Genomic DNA, 25,040 nt, shown 5'->3' on the forward strand with positions numbered 1-25,040 from the left:
GATATTTTCTTTTTCTTCTTTTTATCCAGATCATATAATTGCCCCCTTTCCTCTTTCTCTTAAAAACCCCTTGCTTTTATAACTGGACCAACGTAAGTTTGCTCTTTGGTGAGTGGGATACACCAGGTAGAGTTGTCCCATAAAGTAAACTGTATTTGCAGCAAATAAGATCACAAGGAATAATTTCCAAAGACTGTGACTCTCTCACAAGGGTGAAGGGATCCCTTTTATTTAAGGTTCAAATGAATATTTAGATAGAGAAGCCTTTTACCATCTGTAGAGGCAGGCATTAGGTCATACATGCGCCTTAAGAAAACATGCCTATACATATGTTGTATGTTATATAAATGAGGCTGAGGCTTCTCCTTGTGTGGAGATGTTATTTTTTTTTCATTTTTTATTTTATTATTTTTTTTAGTATTACAATGAGGTAAAGGTAATTGTCGGTCATTCCAGGGGTTACTTCACCCTCCATCTGTGCACAAGTCAGGGGTTTAGCTCAAAAGGTCTGAGAGATCTGGACTGTGGGAGGTCTTGTCAGGGCAGGAAACATCACCTGAGGGATGGTTTCAGGTTTCACTTGCCTGAGTTAAGAAATAAACTGGAAAGAGCTTAAGGAAAAATATAAGACAAAGGTGAGTGAGTACAAGCAGGTGGGTAGTGAAAGCATGGTCTTGGGATCTAGCTGGTAACAATTTCACCCCGTGGGTGGGACACTATTTGGGTTTCTACCTTAGTCTGTGCTCCTCAAATTGCAATCCCGAGGCTCCAGTTTTGCCTATCTTTTTTTTTTTTTTCCTATCTTCTCAGATGACTATAGTGTCAGAATTGAGTTGAATTTCAGGACACCGAGTTGGTGTCAAAGAAATATTTGGTATGGGTTAAAAACCCACACGTGGGGATTGGATTCAGAATCCTACAGCCTGTAGGATTTTACAGACTGTAAAAAAGGAAATCAAAAACTCACAAAGTCCAAAAAAAGAAGAGATGATAGAAAACTGTTTTAGAGTCTAAAAAGAGTGACAAATGACAAATTGCTGACAGAACAGACTTGAAAAAGGAAATCCTAAACTGAGAGTAGGGAATATTCATTAAAATAGCCCATTATTGGGACCCCTGGGTGGTGCAGCGGTTTGGCTCCTGCCTTGGCCCAGGGCGCAATCCTGGAGACCTGGGATCGAATCCCACGTCGGGCTCTCGATGCATGGAGCCTGCTTCTCCCTCTGCCTATGTCTCTGCCTCTCTCTCTCTCTGTATGACTATCATAAATAAATAAAAATTTTTAAAAATAGCCCATTATTCATTAAAGAACAGAGAGAGAAAGTCTCAGGTATTCCCCCCCACCCCACCTCTCTTGCCCCATACAACCATGTGATTGTCTCTCTTCATTGCCTGATTTAAACCTTGTACAGGGTAAACAAAGTCTATGAACTGTGGCAGATGGGAAAAGCAGACTTAATCCAAGATGGCACATTGAAGAGGAGGAGACTGAGAATATACACACATGAATCCCCTACCTTCTTCCTAGTCTGTGCCCAGAATTTCGTCAGCCTAGCTGGGTTTGCATACATACAGAATTTCAAATGAGCTTTGTAGTGCCCTGTTCTTAAATATGAGCAGGCCGTAAGGAGTCAGGATTTGAAGGAATGATCTGGTATGAAGCAAACAGTGAACAACAGTCTCAAGAGAATAAAAAAAGACTACGTAGCGAGAATACAGCCTCAAAAATATTATCATTAATATCCTCGAAGAAACAAGAGAAAATATTGCATTCTTGAAACAAAAACAGCTAAAGAATATTCAGATTATATATGGGGCGGGGTGGAGAATGAGGAAGGCAAAATTTAATAAAAGTATTAGAAGACAGTTGAAAATTTTTGAAAAGTAAAATAACACAAAAAGGTGATGAAGGAGGCCAGGGTATGTAAATTAGAGGTCGAACTTTCAAATACTAGGAGTCTCATAGAACACAGCAAATGTGGGAAGGGGGTCAGATTTTATTTAAATCTAGTTATGCCCTTAAAATCCTAAGGACAGAGTGCCTGGGTGGCTCAATCAATTAAACTTTTGCCTTTGGCTCAGGTCATAATTCCAGGATGCTGAGATCCAGTCCCACGTCTCTCCCCTGGCCCAGCTCCCTACTCAGCCTGAAGCCTGCTTCTTCCTCTCCCTCTGCCTCTCCCCCTGCTTATGCTCTTACTCTCTCTCATTCTTTAAAAAAAAAAAAAAAAAAGAAATCTTTAAAATTCTAAGGGAAATTGTTTTCTTCCTAGAATTTTATGCCAAACTATTATTTAATTATGAGGGTAGCACAAGACAAAACTTAGATGTGGAAGCTCTCCAAAAACGTGTGTCTTATGTATCTGTTTTCAGAAAGCATTCCCAAAATGAGAAACTAAACCAAGAAAGGAAAGACATGGGATGTAGAAAACTGAATTTGCCATGAGAGATAATCTACAAGATAGTAAAAGTTAATATGTATTAATGTATAACATGTTTTATATATAGTATGTACATGTGTATTAAGTCCCATAACTCTCATAATATAATATGATGTATATATATGCAGTCATTTTTCATCCTTTTATAAGTGAAGAAATTGAAGCATAGAATGATTAAGCAATTATAAGCAGAGCCAGAATTCTAACCCATAGAGTCTGATTTCAGGCTCTTAACCATTAATAGTCTTTTCCCTGCTTGCCAATATACTCATTTAAGCAAAATTATGATAGAACTAAATTTAAAAGATGGGGGAGGGCACAAGAAATGTTCTAATGTGTCCTGATAGCCAAGGTAGAGATGATGGTGATAAAAAAGAGCTCAACTTTCATTTTCCTTAATGGCAAGTCAATGCATGATACTCCAACCTGAAAATAAAAATCAAGAACAGCAACATATGCATAGTATTTAGAGAAATGCAGATTTTAAAAAATCAACTACAAAGTAGAGAGTTGAGAATATGTACGTGGTGAGGAGGTTCCATTTTTCTTCCTAAGCTTTGAAGAGCTATTTGACTTTTTAATCTGTATGAAAGTCTACATTTGATTAAAAGAAATAAAGATTAAATTTAAAAAATAAGAGCAGCAGATTTTTCAGTTTGGAGTTTGAGGTCTTAGAAACTTGAGTAAAAACCAGCTCAGTCAACTCAACTCTCTGTAGGTTATACCTCTTCTCTGCCATCCAGCCTCCAAAGCTGACAATTAATGAATTAAATGCTGCACTAGAGGCATTCAAATAGTTATGATTACTTACCAACTGTTTGACTCCTGATGGACTTTTGTCCCTTTGGACTGAATTTCCATTATCTACTTTGTTATATATTGAGTTGGATTTATGACCCTTTAGGAGGAGCTGGCAATTCTCAACTTTACTACCTATAGTAATTAGGATTAGCACCATGGGGGAAATGAGGTTCTAAGTTTAATATAAGAAGGGAGTATAGGAGGGTGCCTGGGTGGCTCAGTGGTTGAGCATCTGCCTTTGGCTTAGGTCATGATCCCAGGGTCCTGGGATTGAGTCCCCCATTGGGTTCCCCTGCAGGGATCTTGTTTCTCCCTCTACCTGTGTCTCTGCCTCTCTCTGTGTGTCTCTTGTGAATAAATAAATAAAATATTAAAAGAAAAAAGGGAGTACAGGAGATGACCCATACAGGCAAGTTTGACAGACAAACGGGGACTCAAGAGAGGAACACTGATACCTTTTGTCAAACAAGGCCAGCAATAACCAAAGGGCAACAGAAACAAATAATAAGTACTGGGGCCAAAAAATAGTACTGAGAAGCAGAAATGTAGAGAAGAGACATTATATTTAGTTGGTCTTATTTCATAATTTTGCTTATAACTAGACTTTTATGAAACACAAGGAAGAAATATTGTCTTTGGGGTAGTTCAGGACCATAATTGTTTCCTTGTCTTCCAGATCTCACCTCTTACTCATCCTCTAGTGACAGCCAAAGCATCTTACAAGTTACATGATCTCTTCTCTTTCTTCAGACTTTACAATGGCTTTCATAGAATGCATGATAAAAATCAAAGTGCTTGAGCTCCCATGGAATGCCTTCCATGCAAAGATGCTAACCTGTCTTTCCAGATTCATTTCCATTATATTATCACTCTTGGAATTTTTAACATTCTCTATGATTCACATTCTCATTTTCCCTCTTTACTCAGACAAAAACAAAAACAAAAAAACACATGCTCTTATGCTGTATATATAACGTTTAAAATTTTATCACCCTGTAGGGTTCAACTCCAGTATTACCATGTTCACGATACACTTTCCAAACTCTTATTGTTGTGAGGAATTCTAGGTGGGAAATAGTGCAATTATGGGTTAACTAAGGTGAAAGTGCCAGGAGAGACACTGGCCAACATTATTCAGAGGCAGCATGTAAAATATTTCCCACAATTGAACTCTCAGTGTATCTTGGACAAACCATAAATCACTGTAATTGTTTTCTCAGTCAGTCTGCCAGCTCAAGGGCAAACTTCCCATGCTAGTCTCTTTATTGCCTTCCAGACAATCTGCTTACCCAAGGAAAAGAAAACAAAACTTGCTGTTTTCAGACTTTGCAATTTTTCTCCTCAGCCTCTTAAATTTGTTACATAAATCCCATCTTTGCTTTATTTCCATATAAGTAAACTCTTAATATATAAACTAACAGACCTGCTAATAATGGTCTTATAGACTACCCTTATAAGGCTAATTCAATAAGATTCAATACTATAGTTCCTGACCAAGACCTGGGCCAGAAACAGACAAAGGGTAGCAGAATTGCCATCTCAAGATATGTCTCTTTGACATAAGGATTATCTTAACCTGGTTATTTTTTTAATTATTTTTTTTTAAATTGGGAGTTCAATTTCCCAACATATAGCATATCACTCAGTGCTCATCCCATCAAGTGCCCTCCTCAGTGCCCATCACCCAGTCACCCCAACCCCACACCCACCTCCCCTTCCACTACCCCTTGTTCGTTTCCCAGAGTTAGGAATCTCTCAAGTTCTGTCTCCCTCTCTGATATTTTCACTCATTTTCTTTCCTTTCCCCTATTATCCCTTTCACTATTTTTTATATTCCCCAAATGAATGAGACCATATAATGTTTGTACTTCTCCGATTGACTTATTTCACTCAGCATAATACCCTCCAGTTCCATCCAGGTCGAAGCAAATGGTGGGTATTTGTCGTTTCTAGTGGCTGAGTAATATTCCATTGTATACATAGACCACAGCTTCTTTATCCATTCATCTTTTTTTTTTAAATATTTATTTATTTATGATAGACGTAGAGAGAGAGAGAGAGGCAGAGACACAGGAGGAGGGAGAAGCAGGCTTCATGCCGGGATCCCAACGTGGGACTCGATCCCGGGACTCCAGGATCGTGCCCTGGGCCAAAGGCAGGCGTTAAACCGCTGAGCCACTCAGGGATCCCCTTTATCCATTCATCTTTCATTGGACACCGAGGCTTCTTCCACAGTTTGGCTCTTGTGGACATTGCTGCTATAAACATTGGGGTGCTGGTGTCCCAGCATTTCACTGCATCTGTATCTTTGGGGGTAAATCCTCAGTAGTGCAATTGCTGGGTCGTAGGGCAGATCTATTTTTAACTCTCTGAGGAACCTCCACACAGTTTTCCAGAGTGGCTGCACCAGTTCACATTCCCACCAACAGTGCAAGAGGGTTCCCCTTTCTCCACATCCTCTCCAACATTTGTGGTTTCCTGTCTTGTTAATTTTCCCCATTCTCACTGGTGTGAAGTGGTATCTCATTGTGGTTTTGATTTGTATTTCCCTGATGGGAAGGGATGCGGGGCATTTTCTCATGTGCATGTTGGCCATGTCTATGTCTTCCTCTGTGAGATTTCTGTTCATATCTTTTGCCCATTTCATGATTGGATTGTTTGTTTCTTTGCTGTTGAGTTTAATAAGTTCTTTATAGATCTTGGATACTAGCCCTTTATCTGATACGTCATTTACAAATATCTTCTCCCATTCTGTAGGTTGTCTTTTAGTTTTGTTGACTCTTTCTTTTGCTGTGCAGAAGCTTTTTATCTCGATTAAGTTCCAATAATTCATTTGCTTTTGTTTCCCTTGCCTTCATAGATGTATCTTGCAAGAAGTTGCTGTGGCCAAGTTATTTTTAAGAAACAGCAGACAGGGGGCAGCCCTGCTGGCTCAGCGGTTTAGTGCCGCCTTTGGCCCAGGGTGTGATCCTGGAGACCCAGGATTGAGTCCCACGTGGGGCATGGAGCCTGCTTCTCCCTCTGCCTCTGTTTCTGCCTCTCTCTCTCTCTCTCTCTCATCTCTATCTCTCAAGAATAAATGAATAAAATCTTAAAAAAAAAATGAAAAAGAAACAGCAGACAGGAGAAGCTCTGAAAACTGAGTAAAAGTTTATGTTTATTATTTTTTTTAAAGTTTATGTTTATAAGGGAAATCTCCATTTGTTAGGGTGTCTCCTCTTTACCAAGAAGAGGATGACTATATCTCTAGAAACTCTCAACAATGGAGAAGAAGACAGTGACTTAAGTCTGCAAAAAACCATACTTTTGTTTACTGTGCTTTTTCTGGTAACCTCTCATACCACCCCTACCCGACCCAAACCTCTTTTGTTTTTAGCTGGAGATGATATTCATGGTAGTGGCTTGGGTCATTTCAGGGAGTTCCTCATCAATTTTCTTGGGTCTCTCTCACATATACAGGAACTATGCAGGTTATTAAATTTCTGTTTTTCTCTTGTTAATTTTTTTTTCTGGGGTGTCTCAGCTAAGAACTTAGAAAGGTAGAGGGAAAATAATTTGTCCTCCTCTACATAAGCCACTGTAAGGGACCCTGTAGTATTCTATTTGCCTCCAAATCTCAGATAAAACTAGTCATCATAACCCAATCAATCATTTCTCAGACCCCCTCCCTCCCCAGGAAAGAGACCCTGTATTGTTCTTGTGTAAATCAATATATGTCCATCTTTCAGTTCTTCCTTTTAGATTAGAAGTTTTGTGCTATCAGAGTCAACTCCCCACACTATGTAGGTACAGACACCTCCTTCCAGATAGTGATATCTTACCAGACACTACTCCTTATAAGAGTTTTAGTTTGGGCAAATAAAAAGTTATGGGAAGTGTGGGGCGTTTTGTCCCATGTAAACACCCCAAGAAATCCCAAGTAAGATGTAGAGGGTGGATAGTGCAGCTTCAACCACCAGGCTGAAGAAGGTTTAATACATATTTGTGTCATATGAAGAAGTAGAAGAGAAGCTCTACTGCTTAAGATCAGAGGAGAAGGAGCCTGGGTGTCTCCGTTAGCTAAGCATCTGACTCTTGATCTTGGATCAGGTCATGATCTCAAGTTGTAAGATTAAGCCCTGTGTTGGGCTCTGTGCTCAGTGCAGGGTCTACTTGTCCCTCTCTCTCTTCTCCTTCCCCTGTGCTCATGCTCCTCTCTCAAATAAATAAAAGAATAAAATATTTTAAAAAATAAAATCAGAGGGAAGACCTAAAGACTCAAAGAACCTAGAATTCTGCTGACAAGAAAAAATAACTGTAGTCCCTTTCATCACCACCCCCATGTTCCTTTTCAGACTCTCACTACCTTTAACTAGGATTTGTACAATATGTTCTTAGCTGAAATGAAGACCTGACTTTCTTATACTTCATCTAAGACCTCAAACTATCACTGGAGTATCCTTCTAAATATTGATCACATTATAAAACTCTTCTGTTAATAAAACATTAAGTAGTCTTCACTCTTCAAGTTCAGTATCTGAATTACTTAAATTAAGCTGAAACATGTGACTTTTTTCTTTAACTCCTCCCTCCCATTTTACAATATGTAATTCATACTAAACTACTATATAATGAAGGAAGGAAGCCAGTAGAAAGTGAACAGTTAAAGAATAAGAAAGAGGAAGACGAAGGGGATGGTAAGGATGGGGAGATAATTATCTCATTTATACCCATATACATTGACCCTTGAACAACGAGGGGGAGGGATTAGGGGTGCTGACCTCCATGCATCAAAATGTGATATAATTTTTGAGTCCCCCAAAACTTAATTACTAATAGCCTACCATTGACTGGAAGCCTTATCAATAACATAAACAGTCGATTAACATATATTTCCTAATATATATGTATATATATACATTATATATATGTGTATATATTATATATATAATATATAATTATATATAATTATATATTATATATATATTATATGGTATATTCTTATAATAAAGTAAGCTAGAGAAAAAAATGTTATTAAGAAAATCAGAAGGAAGAATGCCTAGGTGGCTCAGTGGTTGAGTGTCTGCCTTTGGCTCAGGTCATCATCCTGGGGTCCTGGGATCAAATCCCTTTTCAGGGTCCTCACAGGAAGCCTGCCACTCCCTCTGCCTGTGTCTCTGCCTCTCTGTGTGTCTCTCATGAATAAATAAATAAAATCTTCAAAAAAAGAAAAGAAAATCAGAAGGAAATGAAAATATATGTATAGTATTATACTGTATAAAAAAATCATGTATAAGTGGATCCACACAATTCCAACTGGTGTTGAAAAGTCTACTGTATATTGCTAAGTTTAAACACAGCAAACAGAATTTTAAGTTAAAAAAAAAAAAGTTTATTTGGGAACAGAAGAGAAATTACAATTCAGGACAGGAATCTATGGTGAACCATAGGTAAGTCCAAAGAGACAAAGGGAAGGTCAGTTTTTATTAGGTTTTAGGAAGAAACTGGAATGGTGGTTTGAATAAAAGTTTATAGAAAGCATAAGCGTTTGAGGTTGTAGTGGTTTCTCATTGTCTACAAGCAATGGTAAGTGTGTTGTTGCTGGGGCGGGAGGGATCTTCCTCCTTTTTCTAAAAATCAGGAGATATAATGTCCACCCTTGTTAAAATAATTCTTATCTTCCTTCTTCCTGCTGGTTATGTAGACTATATTGAGGAGTACATGCTTGAGAGCTCCTCTTTCAGGACTTTCCAATTCCACTTGGAATTATTTCTGCAATATAAATAGAATTTTTTATTTGATGGCTTCTAAACTTCCATCTTCCTATCCAGACCCTACCATCCCAGATAGACATATCCAGTAATCTCTGCCATTTCCAGTGGGATTATTTTATAAATATTATAAATTATGAAGCCTGCTATGGAATTTCTTTTCCTTTTATTTTTTACAAATTGAGATTTTCCTCATTCAATCTCAAGAAAAACTTTGATTTTTTCCCTTTGGCACATCTGAACTTTTTTGCTGCTTCAGTTCAGCAGGCATTACCTTAAAATTACTTGGTATATATACTGCCATGAAATGCCTCTTCTCCATTATAGAAGTCACTATCTTGAATTTTTCCCTAAATCTGTTTTTGCCCAATCTTCCCCATTCTAATCAACAGCTGCACCTTCCATGTGTTGGCTCAGGTCAATGATCAAGGAGTCATTTTTCACTCTTTTCCCTTACCACATTTTCCTACTCAATCCATCAGCAAATGGGGATAATCCTATCCACAACATATCTCTCAAATCCCTATGTTTATCTCTCTTCCCACTTCTAACATCACCATGTTAGTCCACAGTCATGGACTATCCACAATCACAATTCCTAGCCACAATCACCTCTTGTCGACTCTTCCTCAACACTTTCCATCTAGTCTTTGTTCCTTCAAACTTGTCCTACTCCAGTCCATTTTTCTGTAGCATCAAGAGTCATTGTCATAAAATTCAAATTGTATCAAGTGACTTATTGTCAATTTTCTGATGGCTTCTCAATACAGTGCAGACTCCTTTCCTCTCTAGCTCCATTTGTTGCAGTTCTCTCTTGAGCTTACTAGAATCAGCTACTCTTTGTTCAGTCCTCAAACTTATCAAGTCTTCCCTTATCTTTGAAAAGGTTCTTCCATCACTCTGCCTTTTCCAAGGATTCTCTGCACTATTCATGATTGCTGTCATTTTAATTTTGACTTTTTCTTAAGCTCTATGAGGACCAGGAGTCAGAGTCCTTGACTGTCTTGCCCACTCTCTTATCCCCAGCTGCCTCTGCACTATTCCTAGGAGATAATTTCTTTTTTGTTATTGTTGGGTCATTTTTTTTCTAATTTAAATTCAATTAGCCAGTGTAAAGTACATACTTAGTTTCAGATGGAGTGTGCAAGGATTTTTCAGTTGCATATAACACCCAGTGCTTCCTGGCAGATAATTTCTTAAATAATACCCTTTGAGCACAGAAACAGTTGAATCAATGTAAAACAAAACCCAATTAGAAGTATTATACTGGGGAAGGACATCTATTTCAATGCTACTGGAAAGAAAGAGGAAAGAGCTGGTCTGCAGAGGTGTATAGCTTTGGGCTATGAAGTTTCTTGAAGGGGTGATTTCCTCTCTGAATGAGGATAGGTCGCCTGCCTAGAATTAATATGTGGATTGAGGGGGTGTAGGATTAGAAGGGAACTACTGAAAAAAAATTTTTAAGATTCTATTTACCTATTTAATTGAGAGAGAGAGAGAGAGAGAATGTAAGAGGGAGTGAGAGGGATAAGAAGACTCTGCATGGAGCCCAGAGCCCAAAGCCCAAGGCAGGGCTGGATCTCACCACTCTGAGATCATAATCTGAGCCAAAATCAAGAGCTGATCACTTAATGGACTGAGCCACCCTGTGCCTCAGGAGCCAGTGAAATTTGAATAACTACTAAAAGGAGTGGGAGACTTATGAAAGAAACTCTAGAAAAAATGGCAAATGGTTCAGATGGTGTTGGAGACCATGAGCTAGTCATGATCCCTCTTACTAGAATTGAGAGTTTTCTGCAACACCACTCAGCAGTGTAGGCTTTGGGGAGAAATCAATTAGCTTCACTGAACCAATGTTTAAAGTTTTAAGGACAGGTATGAGGAAAGTAAAAAGGCATTTTAAAAAAATCAAGAACAGTTGTGAAAGTGATTGTACTGATTAACAGACATCTTAGATTGAGTAGAGAAAGAGATGAAGCCAAATGAGTGCTAATATTCTGACAAAATGGGGAGGGGGTGGGTACAGGAATGCAAGATTCCCTGTATCTGAAGAGAGCAGGGAGGCAGAAGGGAGAAGTGGGGTTGAAAGATCTCTTTAGAATAAGATACTTATAGGAGGATTTTTTTTTTTTTTTTGCAAGCTCTTTTTTCTACAGGGTGATGTTTTAACTTCCTCAAGACTGTGGTACCTTGAAGGATGAATGAGCCTAGAATATTTTATGGAATGTGTGATAATGAAGTGATTCATTTGGCAGTTGCAAAACAAGGCCACCACAGGGTCTATTAACGATTCATACATTTTAACAATTTCCAGAGGCAATTTGATAAATGACACAGGATAAATTCAGATTACCAGCAGGTTATACTCGATTAGAACATTTTCCGCCTTGGGCTGAGTAAGCATTCCAAGAATGTATTTAACCAGGTGCTATACTAATCAGCCATTACCTGGGTATATGTTTCTATAAGTGCTGAAGCTAACTGCTGAATAAACGAGTTTTCTAAAATATTCCTTACCTCTACATAGACCATTTTATTTATTTTTAATTTTATTTATTTTTTCATGAGAGACACACAGAGAAAGACAGAGACACAGGCAGAGGGAGAAGCAGGTTCCCTGTAGGAAGCCTGATGTGGGACTCCATCCCAGGACCCCAGGATCATGACCTGAGCCAAAGGCAGATGCTCAACCCCTGAGCCACCCAGGCGCCCCAAACACAGATCATTTTAAAAAGAATCACATATTTTCAGTTGTTAACTTCAATCAACAAATATTTATTGATGAAATGAAGTGACTGGGTGATTGGCAAAAGGACAAGTGAGAACACAATTCTCAGTAGAATCTTGACAGGTGAAAATTAGATATCAATAGTAAGAGTATCAAATACGTGTGCAAAATACTTTATAAATCTTGTCATGTATATTTACTTTATTTGATCCTCACAACAATCCTTGGAGGTGTTGTTACACCCTATTTTACAAGTGGGAAAATTGCTTTAAAGATTTTCAATGATTTATCTAAGGACATTGGCAAGTCATTTTTTCCCCGACACACTTCACTTCCTAATTGTCCAGCGGTATGTCAGGTGGACAGCTTAGCACTACAGGGCAGGATGGTGTGACTGGAAGGATCGCTCAAGAACTGAGTTCAGTTACTTGCTCCAGGAACAGAAGAGGGGTGCAGATAGGTTCAAACAGAATACATTTTCTACCATCGCTCCACTAGGTGGCAGTGAAGGCCGCCCCACTAGTGTGTGTCACCGGGCTTTAAGTGGCCAAAGCTAGAAAGACAAAAGCAGCAAAACAGTGCTATTCTTTTAGACTTAGAAAATACTGCATATGTATGTGTATGCGTGCACGCGTGCATGTGTGTGTGCCGTGCACGTGTGTTTGGAAGGCAGAACAACTGAAAAATCAATAGAAACTGTTACTGGACTCTATGCATGGATAGGGCCAGGGTGAAGGAAAGACCTTGGCATTTGACACCTCAGTACTATACCGTGTTCTCTTAGCCCATAACTACAATCTTACTCTTGCATCCTGGATGCTCACTAAGGTATTACATGGTGTCCAAGAGTATCATTGTCATTCAGTATAAAAGTGAACATTCTCTCAAGAAGAAGAATTCATGATTTTGGTGCATTAATGTCTGTGGCTGTGCCTATACTCTTTGTTTTTCTCCACAAGTGTATTACTATTTATTCTTGTATTATAGCTGGCAGAAAGAAAAACCACTTGCAGTATTCTATGGGTAAAGAAACTCAATAGCTAGAGGAGTTCAAGATACTTTTGATGCTTTCTGGGTTTAGTAGTAATAAGCATTGCTAAGAATAACTGCAAATTTTGGTCACTGGATAAAGAATTAGAGATCCCAATTAGAGCAATTCCATCTTAGAAAATACATATGGCTGGAAAGGAAGAATTGGAACTCATCCTTTCCACTGACTACTGTTTGTCATCCTAAACCTTCCAAAAATTAGAAAAAAAAATTTTTGTTTGTCTACCTGTAGCAACTCTGGGGAAACCCCCACCCCATTTATAAAACCAGAGTTCCCATCAGTTCGAAGAGCCTCCTGCTCTAGGAGACTCATCCACTGGCGGTGGCTGCTTCTCTTCTGGCACTGGGGGTAGATCAGGAGCTTTCTGTCCACACCTTGCAACAGTGAAGCGACTCATGTGAAGAGCTTCTTCATACCCTGGGAGGGTGTCCAAAGAGGAGGGCAACTGGGCCAGGGGGCTGTGAGAGTGAGCCACAGCCAGGATTCTTCGAGCTGCAGGGCCAAAGATTGACTGCAGGGCTGGTGGGGAAAGAAAAAAAAGAGCCAAAGTAAACGTGACATCCTCAGAAATGAGGGGCTTACAACACATTTCCCTTCCCTTCATTTTTAGCAAGTGTCTCGATCATTGTCATTCTTGGCCACAAATGTTATGAAAATCCTGTGAAGATTGTTTAGAAACCAACTTCACTCTGCTGGAAGATCCTGTATTCTCTGGGGTCCTCAGCTAATCTAATTGTGTCCCCATGTCTCACAACCCTGTCCTTCCCTTTTATGGACTTAGGGCCCTTTATGCCAACCTGCTGATAATGCAGACTCCTTAGAAATATTTATTGCTGTCTTATTTATCTTCCCTCAAAGGACAGTAAGTGAAGCACGAAAAGTGAACAGCAATGTCTTCTCTCTCTTTTTTAAATATTTTATTTATTTACTCATGAGAGATACAAAGGGAGAGGCAGAGACAAAAGCAGAGTGAGAAGCAGAGAGGCAGCCTGATGCGGGACTTGATCCCAGGACCGCAGGATCACAATCTGAGGCAAAGGCAGACGCTCAACCATTGAGCCATGTAGGCACCCCAATGTCTTCTCTTTTCAAAAGAAACATCACAATATGGTGCCACCTACTGTTTCAAAATAGTTTTTCTCCTCTCATTTCAGGAAAGAATATAATATAAAGAAGAGAAGAGAACACATAAAAGAAAGTGTTTTCTAATCATCGAAGGGGTGTTAGGCTAACATTTAACTGTATCAATAGGTACAAATAGAACAAAGAATTGAAAGTACACATGACTAATTTCTCCAAAGATATAAAATAATGTATAGGTAATAAAAAATAGAGGTTCTTACAAAATCCAAGACATGTTTCAAAAGAGATATATTCAGAGCTTAAAATAGTTTTATCAAAATAACTTCATAAAATTCTTCCTATAAAATATTTCCAATATTTTCTCCAATGGTCTACTTCCTTCTTCACCCTATCATTAGTCAAGTCAATCTTTGAGAATACAGTAACTGTGAGAGCCCAGGTCACGACACCATCAGGCTTCTGGAAATTAAAACCCTGAGTTCTAGAATCTTTGATACTTTTCAATCCATGTTTCTACATTATTTCATCATCCTAATGATTCTTTTGTCTTATTTTTTGAAAAGATTTTATTTTAAAGAAAAGATTTTATTTACTTATTCATGAGAGATGCAAAGAGAGAGGCAGAGACACAGGCAGAAGGAGAAGTAGGCTGCCTGCTGAGAGCCTGATGTGGGACTGGATACCAGGACCCTGGGATCACCCTTGAGCCAAAGGCAGATGCTCAACCTCTGAGCCACCCAGGTGCCCCCTGATCATCTTTAACCCTGTCTCAGGTTATAATGTCAGAGTACTCACAACTGATAGTGCTCTGGAGAGTGCTGTCATGATCGAAAGCAATGACAGTCACTTCATAGGGAGGCCGGCCTTGATCTTCCCCATTTTGCTGGCGACTCAGACAGCAGCGGAAGCACACAGAAGTCAGGCCACACAGGAGCAGCAGTGCACCAATTACCACCAGCAACCTGCAAGACCACCCACCAGTAAGAGCTCTGTGCTTTGGTTTTTTTCTCAACCCTGGCAATAAGTGGTCTTCAGTGTCTGCGTTTTGACTTTGTGTGAATATTTTATAGAATGTTCATAAGATTTTAATTTAAACATTTTCACTTCACATTTTTTAAAAGATTTATTTATTTGTTCATGAGAGACACAGATTGAGAGAGCGGCAGAGACATAGGCAGAGGGAGAAGCAGGCTCCTCGCAGGGAGCCTGATGTGGGACTTGATCCTCGGGACTCTGGGATCACCACCTGAGACGAAGGTAGGCGCTCAACGACTGAGCCACCCAAGCGTCCCTCACTTAACATTTATACTTATTTTGTCAGCAAGACTAAATCAGTTCATCAATTCAGTTCATCAGAGTTAACGTGGTTTGGAGAGTGTGCTTTCTACTTTATATTCTCCTCTCTGTACAAAGTTCTCGAACTGACCCTGAAAAAATACAAAATAATTGAGGAGATGGTATGGAAGTAGGAAACCCTTGCATATTGTCACATAGTTATTGATGATGAGGTAAATAAACTTTATGCCAGGAGATGCTGAGGTAAGTAGGATGGCGGTCTCATACATTTTTTTTTCCTGCTGTCAAAATAGTTAAAAACTAAAATACTATAAATAAATGCCCCTGAAAAATATAAATTTCTTTAAAATATCTTTCTGGGTATGATAGCTGGAACTTACCATATATACCAGAGATGTACCCAATCTGTGGTCAGGCAACTATGGAGAAAGAATAAAGGTTTTTTGCAATGAAAATACAGTCAGTGCCTGTTGTAGTTGCAGAATCAGGAATATGAGTTACAATATAATTTGCTACCTTGTTATAATAAAAACATCACAACTTATATATTTTTTATGTTTGCATTTTGATTCCAGTTCATTAGCATACTACAAGTTATACTGACTTCAATATAACCAGCGGAATCTATTGTGAAATGAGATGCCTTAACGTGTTTTATACTACAGGTGGCGCTGTGTAAATAATTTGTGAATCACACGACAGACCACAGTAGTGTTTATGAAAAGAGTGTTAATAGTGAAGGCGAATGGAAGAGAAGGGAGAAGAAATGTGTGGGAAATATCAGAAAGGGAGACAGAATATGAAGACTCCTAACTCTGGGAAACGAACTAGGGGTGGTGGAAGGGGAGGAGGGCGGGGGGTGGGGGTGAATGGGTGATGGGCACTGAGGGGGGCACTTGACGGGATGAGCACTGGGTGTTTATTCTGTATGTTGGCAAATTGAACACCAATAAAAAATAAATTTATTATGAAAAAGAAGAGTGTTAATAGAAAATGTAACCACGACCACTGTAAACAGTTATGATAACAATTACCAAGAAAGAATGTAAATAAATGTATGAAATTTTGAAAACATATAAAAATTAAGGTTTGTATACATATTTGAGGTCAATAAATTTAAGCATAAAGAAAATTTCAGCTATAAGCATGAAAGTAATACAATGAAGTCTGTAATTTATGTTTTGCAACTTTTTTTTTAAATTTTTTTATTTATTCATGATAGTCACACACATAGAGAGAGGCAGAGACACAGGCAGAGGGAGAAGCAGGCTCCATGCACCGGAAGCCCGACATGGGATTCGATTCTGGGTCTCCAGGATCGCGCCCTGGGCCAAAGGCAGGCGCCAAACCGCTGCGCCACCCAGGGATCCCTATGTTTTGCAACTTGTTGCAAAAAGGGCCACCATTAAGCCATAAAAATTCTCACCATAAAAAAATACCCTAAACTTTCACTTCCAAAATCAAAACTGATATGCAACTGAAGCCAAACAAGGAGGAAAAATGTAGAAATCAACTTCACCATGTTGAAAGTTAATTAAATTAACTGGATTAACTATAGCAATTATAAATTTTCAAAAATATAGGTTGCATGGAAGAAGGAGTGTGGTGTAAGCTCAGAAGCCGGGAGGGGAGAGGAGGAAAATATTTATTTTTGAAGATGAGCAAATTTAATCATACTTTCTGATATATCGAGCTATTGAAACCCATTGAAATTCACTTCTACATTCTCTTTGGTTGCATAGTTGTAGAACATACTGTTTGCTTTTTCAATAGACCAGTGTCTCCTGTAGGTTTTCTCACATTCCCCACTTATTTAAAATCTCTTTAAGTTCTACAATGTTATGATTTGGATTCTGTTAAAAGAGACTCTTCCCTGAGTGGTGGGTGTCTAAAACCTCAAACACTGTGACAAGCAACAGAGGCCACCACCATTTCCCGTGGGTTTAACAGACTTGGCTATTGAGAAACCCTTCCCCATGGCTAAATATGTGTTTTCCTTCAGGCTGAGCAAGTGTTTTGTTCCAATTGGCCCTGTGTTTCAATAATTTACCTCCAAGTGGAATGAATCTCTTCTCCTTTTATGTCTTTGGTGTCTGTGTAAGACCTAATTGTGATAGGTTTAAATTAAGTGGTAACGACCTCAAAGTGATAGCTGAATGAAGTCTGCAATAAATATTGCCATGCCCTAAAATATGGGATATGCTTGTCATATTTCAGGTGGTGATGCTACTTTGGAATTATCCAAATATATCTGCTCCCGATGAGATTTTTAAATCCAGTCTGTCTGATGAGTCACTGAGAAGCATGGGAAAGAAAGCCTTTTGCAGATCTCTGTGACTATACAAATTGAGATCAATCCCACTGTTTTAATAAGAAGACTCACTTTGGAAAAAATGCTGTCAGTGATGTTATTTTAAGTACTTAGGATGACATGAGGGCATGTCTTTATTTTTGCATAACTCATCTGTGAAATTAGTAGGTTGATGCCCACTTAAGTAAAAATAAAGGGAAGTCACAGATATCTAATCACCTCTTGACCCTGTGCACTAATTTTTTTGTGTGTTTTTCCTTCCTCCTAGTTTGGTCTCAGATACTTACTGTTCAGGATTCATGCAGTTCTCCTCACATCTTGCCTGAGGAAGCTGTAGGAAGGGAAATAGTCTCAGACAGGGAAATATCTCATCTGCTCTGCTCAGTAGTCTCAACCGCTCCTCATGACTCTGCTGTTAGATTACTTGGTGAGATCCGGGAAAATATGAGGACAAGGTCATAAGGTCAGCCATGTTTAGGACTGTTTGTTTTCATTGTTCCCATGCCTGTTGATTATTATATTTAAAGTAGGAGAAACTAAGAGAGCAAATATCTAATCTGTGGGAAGGATTTTGTTTGTTTTTTTTAATTTGTTTTGTTTTTTGTGTGTGTGTGAATGAGAGGCAGAGGTGGCATTTAAATCAATTTGTCCTAGAAATTTCCTGATCTGTCCCTCAGGATATTGTTATTGCCTTCTTGATTCTTTCCCAGTTACAAACTGGATTCTACTCCGCTCCCCTTTTTTATTCCCTGAGCATATCCAATAATACACCCTATAAAAAAGATGGAGGAAAAGGAGGGTAAAAATTTTATTTATTGAATAGCTACTATATGCTAGTCAGGCTGCTAAGAATTTTCAATATGTCATAACATTTCATCACACTAATTATGTAGGCAGGTATATTTAACCTTATTTTGAAAGGTTAAGTGACAGAGGCAAAGGGGTTTAGGTTAACATGATTAACTGTATGTTCCTATCCATTTAGCCAGAATTCAGATCAAACTTTAACAAATATATGTTCAATGAAATAATAGAAAAAGGGCTAAATCTGCCTGAACAACTCCTTGATATTGCTATCAAATCTCTTCTGCTACTAATATTAAAAACCTTTACTCCTTCTTTTCTTTTTATTTCAGTTGATGTTCTCCCTCAAATGGAGAAACTTCTGTTTAGAAACTGCATCTCTCTTTCAGTAACTTGAATGACTTAATATTCTCTGGAAATCAACAACATCCACAAAGGTCTCCCACCTGGGACAGGGATTTATACTCATTGAAAGTTTATGGGAAGAAGAGAGAACACACAAACTCATGACACATCAGGTGAAAAGAATTTGTAAAAGCACTAGAGCTGTCCTCTGTAGACAACATTTGAGAAACTTTTTTTTTTTTTTTTAATTTAAAATGGTAGGTCACTAAAGATGACAAAATGTGTTATTTCCTCAATCCAGCCCTGGTTCTTTGTTTCTCTTTTCTGACTGAAAGATAAGAAAAGCTTAAAGTGCTAAATAGATAATAGATAAAATACTTCTTTTGGGGACTATTGCCAAAAAGAAAAGCAAAGTAAGGAAAAAGAAGGAAAGGGAAAGGCAAGGAAAAGAAGAGGAAGCAAAAGGAAAATACAAGAAGAAGAAATGAATTTACAGACATTAATTTAATGGGATATAGAATGGGATATAGAATGCAAAACAGGCAGTCCATTTGCTGCTGGGAGATGTACAGGAGTCTGATACTAGCCAGTTGAGTCATTTGCTTTCTTTCTCTCTCTCTTTTTTTCTTTTAAAGTATGCTCCACACCCATTGTGGAGCCCAGTGTGGGGCTTGTACTCACAACCCTGAGATCAAGACCTAAGCTGAAATAAAGAGTTGGACTCTTAACCAACAGAGCCACCCAGACACCATTGCTTTTTCTCTCTACTAGAGTTCGTAACTATATAAACTTCTGCTTGACAGTTGTCCAGAATCATCAGTCTAACGACCCTTTTTTCAGCTCGTTAGCTGAGTTACTCAGGGGCTTCTGATTTTTGGTGGAAAGAAACAAGAGTTGTGAGGTATTTTTAGAGTTTTCCCTCTTTTAGTTTATTTCTGATCTGGAGGGCACCTAAAATACTAGAATTGTATTGGGGCTGATTTGGAAACTCCATTTAGGGGAATTATGTAATTTGTTTTGATTATTTATTTGGGATTTTGAGGGATGGGTGATAAGATGCTAAAAGAGAAATACAGATAAGCGGCACTTCTAAATTAACATAGCTATTCTGCATTTATCTATGATTACCCCAATTTCTGTCTCCCCATTTCACTGATGCCACCAGCCACACATGGATTGTATAACCCCATAACATTAAGGAAACATTCTTGTTATTCTTTTCCCCACTACCTCTTTGATTCAATATATGTCTTTCTCCTCATTCATTCCCCCCGTGGTTCTTCTGAGAGTTCATTTATCTGTGAAATGAACAAACAAAAGTTTTGTTTCTGAATTTTCCCAACTCACCTGAATACAATACACCAGAGCAGAGGCTGTCACGGCCTGGCCTCGCATCCCCATGGGGCTGAACTGCTTCTCCAGGATCAGGTACACAGGGTTGGTTGCCTCCTTTCCATGCTCTGTGCTAGGTCTGGCTCCTTGACCTGGAGGGACTTAAGGAGACAAACTTTTCTCAGCAATAAATCTTTTGCTCTCCCTCTCCCCCTCCTCTTACTCCTTTGGGCATTTATTTTCTGTAGTTTTTCTCTCCCTTTTCATCCTGGCTTCTTTCTCTATTTCTATTCTGTTTTTATGGTCTCCACATTTGCTTCCTCTGCCTTCTTTCCTTCCTTTCTCCTAGCAATCCTTTCTATAAGTCTTTAACTTTCTCCCACTGCCCCCAAACATTCAGGGAGGACACATCAGTCCTCAGAATTAGCTATTTTTCTAGGCAGTGGCGAGAAACTTGATTTGAGGAGATTCAAAGGCATATTGTGAGTGACGGAACAACTTCTCTTGTCTCCATCAAAAAAGGAATAATACTCATGGTCCTTCACTGCAGCACTTCAGGGGGACCGTTGAATAACTACCAATCTCCATTCACTTCCCTCTCCATGTGATTAGCCCTCCTCTCTTGCTTTTTGAAACCCTCCCTTTCACTGTGTTGATAATCAACTCTCCTGGTTCTGGGTCATTTACTCATAACCATTGCTGTAGGACTAAAAGGTTGATAAATGGACTGGAAAGTGCTCTCATCTTTGAGGAAAATAGGTCCCCTCCACCCTGACTTCAGTTCTCATTGAAACAGATAAGTCAGACACACATATTTTTTTTTAATTGGGCTCCAAAAAATAAAAAATAAACTGGGTTCCAAGATCTATAGGTCTCTAGGTTTCCCTCTCTCTTTTTCTCTTTTTTTTTAAAAGATTTTATTTATTTATTCATGAGAGACAGAGAGAGACAGAGACATTGGCAGAGGGAGAAGCAAGCTCCCTGCTGGGAGCCCAACACAGGACTCAATCCCAGGCCCCCAGGATCACAACCTGGTTGAGATGCTCAACCACTGAGCCACCCAGATACCCCCTGCCCCCCGTAAGTAAAATCTAAGGTCAGAGTAAAAATAAGCACACATGGAAAGAGAATGTTTGTAAAGGAATGTCTCTACAGGAACAAATGAATGCTATATAAATGATTTATACTTAAGTCAGTAAGTTTTTACTTAATACAAAGTATTTCCCAAAAAATTTAAAATACAAAGTATGTCATAGGAAAATTAGACATCAGTTTATGCAGCAATATATATCTCATAAGAATTGAATGAAACCACTTTTCAGATCATATCTAATCCTAAAAGTCTAATTTTACTGAGTGATTGTTGAGGGCAACTGTTGGGTGGGATTGATTCAGAGTCCTCACACAACATTAAAATGTGATATCAGCATGGAGAATATAACTTTTTTCTTTTCTCTTGGCTAAGGAAATCAAATAGTGATAGAAAAGCCTGCTATGATACTGGCGATTGGGCATCTTTATGTTCCAAAACTAAGTGAGCACTACATTATTTTTTAATATGAAAAAGATATAGGCAAGATGAAGAGTATTTCACAAATTTCAGCAGAAAACTGGTGGAAGGTATTTCATAGGACAAGGAAATTTGACTAGGATCATGTTGATCATTTTGATTTCCATTCAGTTTTGCCAATGACCTTCACCTTCAATATGCTGAATAACCAATGTCTTCTCAGTTATCAGAATAACTGATGGTGTACTATTACCATGACCATGTTTTAGCTTTCCTGGTATTCCAATTCTTGAGTATTTCCCCTTGCTATTCTGGCCATCTCTTCTCACGATCATACCAGCCAAACCTGCATGAACAGGTTTGCCAGTTAACATGATTTTTACCCCATTGCCCTTTCCTGCATGTGATTGCCATCATTGTTTTGCCCTCCAGCTTCCCAACAGGTTTGAACAAAATGAGATTCTGTTAATGACCTCCTTGCTACTTTTCTTACTTAAAATTACTATGGCCATTTTTTTTCCCTCACTGGATTATTCCTTGAAGAAGTAGAACTTCTTGTTTATCCTAATGGAAATAATTATGCATTGTGGCAATTTTAATGCTGAGTTCAGCCCCTATCGAAGCCTTTATGTCAGGAATGATGACAGAGGAAAGAAGATCCATGTGGGATGACTGAAGAGGGTAACTACTGGAAGGGCAGGTAGCTGAGGTAGAGGGGAATGACCTCATTGCAATCCTACACAATCTTGTTGTACTTCCATTAAGTTTGTGAATTATTAGCTTATACCCAGGTTGTTAAGGATTTGGAGTGGAACCAATGGAGTGTACATGTACATAGGCCTTTCACCTATGCCTCACGAAATTGTTATACAAAAGCTGTAACAAGTGAAGCTAAAAAATTACCTATTTCTGGCCCCTTTGATTATTCTCCTTTTGACCTTGCCTACATCAGGTGGCCAAGCATGAATTCCTTTCCTTTTTCTGCCTCAGTGAAATAGAGGTCAGGACTACCCTTACTGTGATTCATCAAGCATGAGTTATAAAGTTGAGCAATGAGTTGGGCCATACTCATGGCTTCAAAAATAGATAATAAAGCAGAAGAGATCAGTTCCATCTTGCAACTACTCTACTCCACTAGAAAGTGCCTCTATCTTATGAATCAAGATTGCAGTAGGTATTGGATGACAACCTCAGAGGTATTGACAGTCAGGATTAGATTTGAGGAAATTTAACAAAACATAAGGATTAAGTTTATCATGGAATTATTAGTTTTATATGACAGCTGACACATTACTACAAATTATATGAGTGACAATGTAAAACAACACATATATATATATTTTTCTATCTCATGGGGATTGGGAGTGTGAACACAGTTGGATTGGGTCCGTTGTTTATCATCTCATGGGCTGCAGTCAAGATGTCTACTGGATTTTGTTCTCATCAGAAGGCTCAACTGGAGAAGGATGTACTTCCAAGCTGTCTCAGGCAAGAATTAATTTCTCTGTGGCTATAGGATTCATGTAAGCTTGCTTCTTTAAATCTGACCAGAGAGGGGGAAAGGAGGGAAAGAAACTTCAGCAAGATAGGCAGTAAACCTTATGTAATCACATATACATGGTCATATACATTCCATTACCTTTGCCACATTCCAAACCACAGATAAAACCTAAACTCAAGTGAAGAAGATTATACAAGGGCATGAACATCAGGAGGCAGGGATAATGAGAACCACTTAGTCTGTGAAGTTTGCCCAGCCATCTGCTACATCAGGATTGTAGAAATTATCCTATGGATCTTTCAACACAGAAGAAACACAAATATCCATCGATGGATGAATAGATAAACAAAATGTGGTATATACATACAATGGAATATTTTTTTAGCCTTAAAAATAAAGATAATGTTACAGCATGGATAAACCTTGAAGACAGTATGCTAAGTGAAATTATCCAGACATAAAAGGACAAGTATTGTATGTTTCACTTATATGAGGTACCTAGAGTAGAAATTCATAGAATTCATAGAAATAGAAATAGAAAATAGAATGATAGTTTCCAGTAAATGGGAGAAGGAAAGAATGGAGAGCTGTATTAGTCATGGTTGCCGAAAAAAATAGAACCAATAGGATGTGCATATTTATAGAGAAAGATTTATTATAAGGAACTAACTTATGCAATTATAGAGACTGGCAAGTCCAAATCTGTAATGTGTACCAGTAAACTTGAGACCCAAGAGAAACAATGATGAAGTTCCGGCCCACAGACTCTCTGCTGGAGAATATTTTCTTATTTGGAGGAAGATTACTGTTTGGTTTCTTTTCAGGCCTTCAACTGATTAAATGAGACCCACTTTCATTATGGAGGGAGATCATCACTTCACTGATTCAAATGTTAATCTCATCCAAAAACATACTCAGAGACTCAGAAAAATATTTGATCAAATATCTGGGCACCTCATGACCCAGACAAGTTGACACATAAAACTAACCATTTTAGGAGTTATTGTTTAATGAGTACAAAGTTTTAGTTGGAGAAGAAGAATAGTGAGCTGATTTCTTTATCTGGCATCAGATAGAGAAGAGATGTTTAGTAAATCATTTATATTTTTTGAGCTTTAGCTTCACCCTCTCAAAATTAAAAAAAAAAAAAACTAAATTTCTTTGTATCTTTAAAACACAGCTTATTCTGATGATGTCTTTTTTGTTGTTGTTTATTTATTCATGAGACAGAGAGAGAGAGGGCGGCAGAGACAGAAGCAGGCTCCATGCAGGGAGCCCAATATGGGACTCGATCCCGGGACTCCAGGATCATACCCCGGGCTGGAGGCGGTGCTAAACCACTGAGCCACCCAGGGCTGCCCTGATGATGTCTTAATAGTTAAGAATCTCAAGTGTTAACTGCTTACTGTTTACAGAATATTGCAATGTATATGGTAAGCCAGGGTGATAGGAAAGAATTAGTCTATCCATACTTTTAAAGAGCTTGTGGGGATCCCTGGGTGGCTTAGCAGTTTGGCACCTTGCCTTTGGCCTGGGACACGATCCTGGAGTCCCGGGATCGAGTCCTGCATCGGGCTCCCTATGGGGAGCCTGCTTATCCCTCTGCCTGTGTCTCTGCCTCTCTCTCTCTTTCTCTCTCTCTCTCTCTGTGTCTATCATAAAAAAAATCCCAAGAGCTTGTAATTTGTTTGGAGAGATGAAATAACTTTAATGGAATTTAAAATCAAAAGAGTGTACTATTTGAATATATAAAATGGGGGGGGGGTACTGATAATGGCAGTCCTACCTGTAGAAGTTAAGTACAGAGGATAATAATAATTGAGTCACTATGGGGAATGATAAAGTGTCCTCTTCATTGTGACATAATTTCAGTATTTATTAATTCATTATTAAAACCCATTTCCTGAGATTCTATTTATGTGGAACTCAACATGCTGAATGCAGGAAGCAATCTTGCTTCCTGGCACTCACAGTCAAGGGAGATGGGGTGGGGCTTGAGTGATAAAGGTAAGTAGCAATATTACAAGTTGATTTGACTAGGAAGATATATATATATATATATATATATAATGAGTATTATATATATA

General features: G+C 38.5%; 1 protein-coding gene and 1 long non-coding RNA gene across 5 annotated transcripts; one reads left to right on the forward strand and one right to left on the reverse strand.

Annotated features, from left to right (window-relative positions):
* Window positions 1–11,736: 11,736 nt before the first annotated feature.
* Window positions 11,737–20,632, reverse strand: TMEM52B (transmembrane protein 52B). 2 transcript variants are annotated; one of them, XM_072799064.1, is made up of 6 exons: window positions 20,521–20,632; window positions 19,958–20,103; window positions 17,749–17,792; window positions 15,531–15,569; window positions 14,650–14,816; window positions 11,737–13,290 (listed from the first exon to the last, which is right to left on the reverse strand). In XM_072799064.1, the coding sequence occupies exons 1-6, from the start codon at window positions 20,528–20,530 to the stop codon at window positions 13,049–13,051; spliced, it is 648 nt and encodes a 215-aa protein (XP_072655165.1). In that variant the 5' UTR covers window positions 20,531–20,632; the 3' UTR covers window positions 11,737–13,048. The 2 variants fall into 2 exon arrangements, with proteins under 2 accessions (XP_072655165.1, XP_072655166.1); XM_072799065.1 differs by having other exon boundaries at window positions 20,474–20,613.
* LOC140617512 (uncharacterized) lies at window positions 14,349–18,992 on the forward strand. 3 transcript variants are annotated; one of them, XR_012017740.1, is made up of 3 exons: window positions 14,349–14,834; window positions 14,997–15,111; window positions 18,598–18,992. It is a non-coding gene; the product is annotated as an uncharacterized lncRNA (long non-coding RNA). The 3 variants fall into 3 exon arrangements; XR_012017739.1 differs by lacking the exon at window positions 18,598–18,992 and adding an exon at window positions 17,730–18,088; XR_012017738.1 differs by lacking the exon at window positions 18,598–18,992 and adding an exon at window positions 15,816–15,977.
* Window positions 20,633–25,040: the final 4,408 nt, after the last annotated feature.

The sequence above is a fragment of the Canis lupus genome, chromosome 25 (genome assembly GCF_048164855.1).
Source record: "Canis lupus baileyi chromosome 25, mCanLup2.hap1, whole genome shotgun sequence".
Taxonomy (NCBI): domain Eukaryota; kingdom Metazoa; phylum Chordata; class Mammalia; order Carnivora; family Canidae; genus Canis; species Canis lupus.